General features: G+C 41.4%; 1 protein-coding gene across 2 annotated transcripts in view; it reads left to right on the top strand.

Moving 5' to 3' along the window:
* Positions 1-1,731: 1,731 nt before the first annotated feature.
* Positions 1,732-7,782, top strand: part of LOC121192658 (neuropilin-1a-like) — a 67,113-nt gene continuing 61,062 nt past the window's right edge. The window contains exons 1-3 of one of the 2 annotated variants that reach the window (XM_041054427.1): positions 1,732-1,985; positions 2,349-2,443; positions 3,399-3,573. In XM_041054427.1, the coding sequence (XP_040910361.1) occupies positions 2,350-2,443; positions 3,399-3,573 (269 nt within the window). In that variant the 5' untranslated portion in view covers positions 1,732-1,985; position 2,349. Of the gene's footprint in view, positions 2,444-3,398; positions 3,574-7,782 lie in introns of both variants that reach the window. The other variant, XM_041054426.1, reaches the window with a different exon arrangement.

Below are 7,782 nucleotides of genomic sequence, written 5' to 3'. Positions count from 1 at the left end.
CGCTCCTGCTGCTGCTGTTTTCAGGGTTATTGCAATAAAAGACTTCTCTTCTACTTTAACATGTTTCCATAATTCACATTACTTTTGTAAACATTTTGCTATCGAGTTGAAATGTCATTTCATTGTGACTGTATTCCTGAAAAGGTAAGCTGTGTCATGTCAACAGTTTACGGCACACACTGAGCAGAGGGACTTTTGGTTTGTTTGGACTGAAGTGCTGTTAGTCTGAGAGTGAAACTGAAAAGCTCCATTTATTTTTAAATACACTTTACCACCATTATTGTGTCTTGTTAAATCTTCTCCTGAGATGCCAGCCTTAATCTGAGCAACTGTTGAAGTGATTAAACTGCAGACAGCAGCTGACATTCGGGGAAACTAGATGCTTCTTGTTTGAAAAGAGCAGAACAGAACACGATTTTTCTTAAAGTGTACATCTTTAATGAATTACACTGAACTAGTACAGTGCAGAGAGCCATCAGCAGCTCTTATAAGTGTCTGATAATCACATTTTTATCTTTATTTATCCAGGAAATATGTACTGAACAGGCAGGCTCTCATTAATTACACCCATTTGTACCTGAGAGATGCAATCTTCTGCTGTTTACCCCAGAGAAGCTTCAGCAGGGCCACACACAGAATCCAACCTGCCCCATTTATCCCTGTGTAACATAACTGCTGCCACTAAAAAGCCAGCAAAAGTTTGAGCTTCAATCTGAATGACCACATATGTTGTTTGTTCCGACCCTCAGAAACATAGCAGCAGCAGCAGCATACTGGACTTCTGTCATGGAGACAATAATAAATATAAAATAAAGTGCCAGTTTCCTGTGTGAGAGCTCTGTGTTCTGTTGAGCCGTCCATCCCTGGACTTTTCTTTTCCAGCTTCATAATTATGTCACCTGACTTCCTGTGTTAATTACTACAGCCGCTCGAGGTGGCATAACAGTAGAACATAATAATGGGTCATATCATAAGTTGCTAGCACAAACGACCTATGGGCTCGTTTTATACAGGGCCGTCTCTTCGACAGGAAAACCCACATTCTTAATGCTACATATTATTCTGTAGTTTTAATCAATGTCACTTTCACAATGTCAACATTTAGTATTTATAAGTATCAAACACCATTATTCATATCTCTGCAGTGGAGCCTTTGTCCATATCAACCTGAAACCTGAACTCACAGATAGCCCACCGCTGTCCTCCCATACTTCATCAATATGACTGAGAAGAATATTGCTCCTTTGTCCAAGTTAAAAAGAATAAAAATCCATTTCAGATTGTTTTTGAATGATGCATCAGTTTTGAGCACACTTCATTTTGAAACAGATCAGCTTTTCAGTATCTCTTCAGCACAAGAGCCAGTAAGATGTGTATTTAAACGTGTTTTGTTTAGGTTTTATTCTTTACAAATTAATAAATACATAATTTATTAAAGGAAATAACAGGTACATGTTTAAACATTAAACAACATAAACAACGTTTTAACATTAAAATGATCCTGCGCCTCCAAACCTTTTATATTTTCATCAAATGAATAATCAGCCTGATGAACGTCTTTGGTCAGAGGGACAAACTATCACATGTAGCTACCTAAGGAACAACGAATAACAATAATGCACAGCGATCACATGTGGACTCACGCCGGCTTGGAGGACCCTGCCCACTCCTTTTACCAGACCCACTTGCCAGCGTGAGTTTGCGTGCGCAGTCTTCCTGCGTCGGGAGCGCACAGAGGGCGCACCGGTGTCAGTTTGCTCCAGCCCCTTGTAGTGGTCGGTCGCTGCTGGTTGCGCTAAGTGGCGTCTAGGAGCAGGAATTTGGGGAGTGGAAATCCCGCTTTTACTTTCACGGCTCGCGTCGTATCCCTGACATTTCTGCTGTGGCGGTCAGTCAGTCGGTGCGAGCGGAGAAAGAGCTGAAGATCTGGAGCGCAGCGCTCCGATGTTCTCCGCGGTTGCTTTTCACTGAATACCGGCTAACTAGTGATTCCTCTCTCAATTTTCTACTTGGAAATACGCCTGACGCGCCTGTTTGGCATCAGAGGTGAGAGGTTTGATGAAGAATTGAGGGCACACAGCTGCCACTTTTGGCGAACGGATTTTTTCTTTTTTGATTCTTCGTCTTTTTTCTTCTGCATTTGGATTATTTTTTTTTCCAGAAGATGGCAAGTTGTTCCCTGACAAACGCAGGGATCTGCTGCTGAAGCTCCCAGGATGCTGGGGACCTTACAACAGCCAGATCTCTTACTTTGAGACAGATTTCGCTTATTTTTCTCTTTTGGACGTAAACCGCCTGGACGTTTTTTTCCGCCTCCGTTTTTCTTTATTTTCTTTTTTCTTTTACAGAATGTCTGTGTTGTACAATCTAACAAGGATGCGTAGTGGATTGCTATTGTTCCTTTTCGCCCAAGTCATCTTGGTTGCTTCGTTGACTCAGACTGGTAGGTGTTGACTGATTGTATGAATATTATGTAGCTTTACAACAGGCAGCCTGGCTGGATATTGATCCATTTTGCATCATTTTGCACCATTGTTGCCTCTCACCTGTTATGCATCGGCTTTCCCTTTGAGAGCACGTCTGCAGGGATTCAAGTTAGACCATGTAAATACTGTTTCTACTGTTATTATGTTCATGGGAAAAAAAGAACTCAGGGTATTATACAAAATACACCAAAACAGTATTACTGTGGGCATTTTAGTCGTACCGGGAGACTTACAAAGTACCTTACAATCGCAACCTGACAATTTAATATCACAGTCACACAATAAGTCTGTGTTAAGATAGCCTCGTTATAATAAAAATATGAACACACACTGTCGCGCTTCAGCCAGCCAAAGGCGCATTTTGAGCTGTAGCGCGTGTTGTCGCTGAAGCTTGGTGTAGGCTACAAGCAATTTAATAAATCATTCATTGAGAAAATTAAATTTCATCATCCTGCCTGTTTGCAGGAGAAGCAGCAGCAGCAGCTAACCGACCTCACCTTCATGGGCGTTATCACACCTTGTGTCAGGGATGCAAAGGGACCCACCTCACTTTATACCACACCTTTTCTAAAACAGTATAGTCATGGAGTTTATCACCATTTTCGGGCTGGCAGAAATTCATGGGATGTAAATTTATAGTTGTAATACGTAGATTGGGGCTTGGCGCTGGAATCAGTGCTATTTTTTTTTCTGTCAACATGATTTTTGATCTAAAGGTGGATGTTTGGTGGATGTTTGGATTTATGATGATTCCTCAGCTCAGAGTCTTAGTTTCCTTGCTCCTTCCGTGCTCTCAAACCTGTCACATCAAAATGAGCTGCCAGTCAACGTCTGAGTGCAGTCCAGTGCCCAGAGAGTCAGTTTCTCTCCGCTAACTGAATGAACAACTTTCCGCCTTTTCTTGTGCTGCAGATAAATGCGGAGGGAATATAGAGATAGACGTCGCGGACTACCTGACCTCCCCGGGATATCCCGGCGCCTACCCGCCCTCCCAGCACTGCGTGTGGGTGATAACCGCCCCTGAGCCGGGTCAGAAGATCCTCATCAACTTCAATCCGCATTTTGATCTGGAGGACAGAGACTGCAAGTAAGAGTTCACTCCTCGCTCTCTCTTTCTCTCTCTCTCTTCATTCTCCCACCCTTCTCTGCTCTCTCCTCAATCCTGCCTGGATACAGTATGAAACTCTGCCACCTATTGGTCAAGGAGTTATACATCTGCTTCCAGGGGACTGGAGGTGTAAGGTTGAGATATGGTACCAAGGCTCCTGGCAATTACTTTAGAGGAAATGGGGTTGGATGAGTTTTCTAATTCATTTTTGATAAGGAGGGAGAGTGTCTTATGGCATTTGTCTCTGGTTGGGTTTTTGGCATGGATTCAGAGAAGGGTAAACCGAGAAAAAGTCAGGGCGCAGCAGCTTTGTATTGATGGAGTTGAGTTTGCTCATTGCAGGAAGAAAGAAATGGTGTTTACTTTTCATTTGGAGGCAAATGTTACCTGTTTGTATTTGGAGGAGGAACAGAGTTTGTCTGGCTTTTTGTTTGCAGGAATAGAACCTCAAGGATCTAATTTAATTTTACAAATTGTTTGAATGCTGTCAGGTTTTTGTAAGTTAGCAAAAATGTTGAGGACAGACAAACATAAGCTGATGGTTTTTTTTTTCTGAAGCTGTTTTTTTTTTTTTTGTCTGCAGTTATGTTTTCTCACAGTGAGCTTGTTCATTCACCTTTCCTGCTTCTTACTGTAAAGATAAGTCCTTTAATTAATTTGTAAATAGCCATAATATTAATAAGCAACATTTGGTATTTAAGTGATTGTTTCAGCCATTTTTGGAGCAAAACCACTTCACTTGTTCCATCGTGTAAAATATGAATAAATCCTGCTTTTCGCTGGTTTATAATTTAGTAAAAGGATTGGATCTGGGTTTAGGACTCTGGGAACTTGTGATGAGTATTTTTCACTATCATCTGATATTTCATAGAGCAAATGATTAATGACCAAGCAAGAAAATGATCTGCAGATAAATCAGTGCATTTCCCATCACCATAACCGGTTTGTTAGACTCTGCTGAGGACATTCAGGAGTTAGTTTGAGTTGTAAACATTTAAAAAAACACAACATCCATGTTCCACACATATATTCAGACATGCATCACAAATCATTCCTGTGCGTGTCTGATGGTGCTTTCCTGTGTATAACGCTGCATACCCCCTCTCTGACACAGAAACACACACACGCACACACACACTCGATTGTGTGCATCCACACAACAGCCCTTGTGTTGCTCTCTTCCATAAATAAGCCTGTTTTTATGTCGGCTCCTCTGTCTTTTTTTAAAAGCTCCATAAACGGCGCCTGTGTAAATCACACAACTGGGCCGTCCAGCGCTGTCTCACAGATGGGGTCCTCCAATACTGTGGGATCATGTTTCACCACCAAGGGACTAATAAACCATTAGCCTTTCAGACAGATAGTGGATATTGTGTCGTTCAGTGGATTACACACCTACATCAGTGTCGCAGCTAACATGTCGGAAAGCTTCTTCTTGAAAACCTAATTCTACAGTGACCTTATTTTGTGCGATAACCCAGGGAGCAATATAAGTCTGCAATCATGCTGTTTAAGTACTTAATGAAACGTAGTAAATCCGGGTGATAAAATTTTAGTCACTGCCTGGCACTGCTCTACACTACCAACAGAGTATTATTGTCTGCCTAAGTTACTTTTCCATAGGTTAATGTGCTGGAATAAGGCAGTTGTGAAATAAAGTATTAGGGTTTCGTCAGAGTTCAACATGAGCTAATCGTTTTAAGTGTTATACTCCTGTTTAATGAAAGCGCAGATAGGCTTCTTGTGTGTGACAGTGAATCAGAGGGGGGTCTAAGGGTGGAAGAAAACACCCCATTGTTTTATTTCCTAAAGGTGGCAAAGTGTGAAACGTGTGGGGAAAATAAAAAGGTAGGTTACAGGATGTCCAATGGGATCTTTTACTGCATCTGAAGAACCTTTTCTAGATGTTCTCTAAGCTGTTTTTCTGTCTGAATGGACTGTTCTCTTTGGCTACACACACGAATCCACATCTTGGTAAACCTGCAGTCATAAGAGCAAGCATTTCCACATTAAGACTGACGCGCAGTCAGCGCTGAAGGAATCAGACCTGTGGCCATTCAACAGCCAGGCCACCCTGCAGCCACCTTAACATGCCATTTGGCTGTTTTCATAGGGGCCTCCGTTTTGCTCGATTGGTTTCATTATTTGTTGTGTGAGTTTATGTTGGATGATGATGGGGTGTATCTCGTAGCTCTCTGACTTGGCAGGAGCAGTGTTGTTTTTGGGACCGAGTCAAATGTTCGAAATATGCCCACTGAGGGGGGCCTTAAGCCTTTGGCGAGACCGCAGTCCCACTTAAAAATTTCTTGAGACGATATTTAAGAGTTTTATTTCACTGTGTGATGCCACCGGGCTCAACGTCAGCTCCAAAATATGATACTGCAGTCAGCGAGGCCATGATCGGAAACAGCAACAGAATATAATGTTCTGCCATGAATCTGAAGCCTCTGCTGGTGTTCAGTCAGGGCACACACAGGGCAACTAGCCTGTGCTCTGTTGAAGTGACCATGAGCAAGACACTGAATCCTTTGAACTGGCAAATATTTTGACAATTGATTAACCTATTTTCTGAGCCAAAATGTCAAAAGTGATTTGGCTTTAGCTTCTGAAAATGTGAGCATTTTCTGCACTTGTCTTTTTTATTTTACACTGTTTTAATTTACTATCTTTAGATTTAGGACATGTTGGTCGGAGAAAATGTTGATGGGCATTTGCCACAATTCTCTGACATTTTACAGGCCAGCTGATTAATCAGAAGTCACTGGCAGATTAATCAGTCATAAAAATACTCATTAATTGCAGCTCTAATGTAAAATGTAAGGATCTCTAAGTTTAACTAAAGCTTACAGACTTAATCAATAGAACATTTTAGGTTGGTTTCCACAGCGATGAAACATGTGAGACTGATGATTAAAGTTCAACTGCAGCAAAAGATTAGTTTCACAAGTTTAATGTTTGAACAGTAAATACACTGTTTTGTTTATAAAATGTCAGAAAATAGACATAAAACTGCCCAAAACAATTTCCCAGAGCCAGAGACAATGCTTTCACATTGTGTGATTGTGCGACCAATGGTCCGTAACCCAAGCAAATTCAATTAATAATCACAAGACAAGCAGCAAACCCTCATTTCTGAGAATCTGAAACCAGCAATTGTTTGTTTGCCCAGAGAATGACACAAACAAGTACTTGATCAGAATTTTTATTGATCACATGCCTGTTGATCAACTAATGAGGAATATAAGTCACCATAATGAAGAACACTGTATATTTAGCTTTGTTCTTTTCCAGTAACCATCAAAGTAATGAGCTTGTCAGGATTCAGTGTCTCGCTCACACAGATTTGGATGTTCTGTGGGAAAATGGAGCCTTACAGGACAGAGTCTCTATCATCCTGCTGCCCAGAGCTTTAGTTCAAATTTGGTCTCCTAATTGAAATGTATTGTTGGAATGACACCCCGCCTCCTCCCTCATCAGATAGCATGTCACTGCTTGCCCATTTCTTCCAGTCCCATAATTAAATTACTGGATCAAAATGGAACAAACACGTTCCAGTGCTGTGAAACATGTCTGCAGTTAACTAGCCAAACAAAGAAACCATAGCACTGGCGTCCACAAGCAAACGCCACGCTACGTTTCCGGCATCTGTGGTACAAAATATCTTCCCCGATTCCCCCTTTATGACCCAGAGTTTGTAATTATGATCCCTAATTACAACGTTTTTAAAAATACATATTTGGCAGCCGGGAAATGTTTTGTACATGGATGAGTCATGAAGAAAGAAACTGAAATTTTAGAGGAGTGCACTAAAATTAGATGATCTGTCCGTTTGGAAACAATGACACCTTATCACAAAAAGAAAAGAATTTATTGCTTTATGTTTTCAGACAATTAACGCAAATGTACTGAATCATAAACTTGCTAAAATTCCAAAAATGACATTGTAGTATGTGTCGAGATGAACATGGGGGTTGCATAGATTTATTTATGGTTCACGAGGCCTTCTGTGAACGAGCCAGTCTGGGTGACGACCTTTTATTTCCACAAACTCTCAAGTGACACAGTCTGTGCTCAGTGAACAGACGCTGGTTTAGATGAGAACCAGTGACACTTTTGTTCAGACACACTAAGATCCGTCGGCTCTGCCTCCGTAGCCAATCTGGAGCGGCACCAGAACAAGTCTTGTCT

This window comes from Toxotes jaculatrix, chromosome 14 (genome assembly GCF_017976425.1).
Source record: "Toxotes jaculatrix isolate fToxJac2 chromosome 14, fToxJac2.pri, whole genome shotgun sequence".
Lineage (NCBI taxonomy): Eukaryota > Metazoa > Chordata > Actinopteri > Toxotidae > Toxotes > Toxotes jaculatrix.
This window is presented reverse-complemented; position numbering and strand designations above follow the sequence as displayed.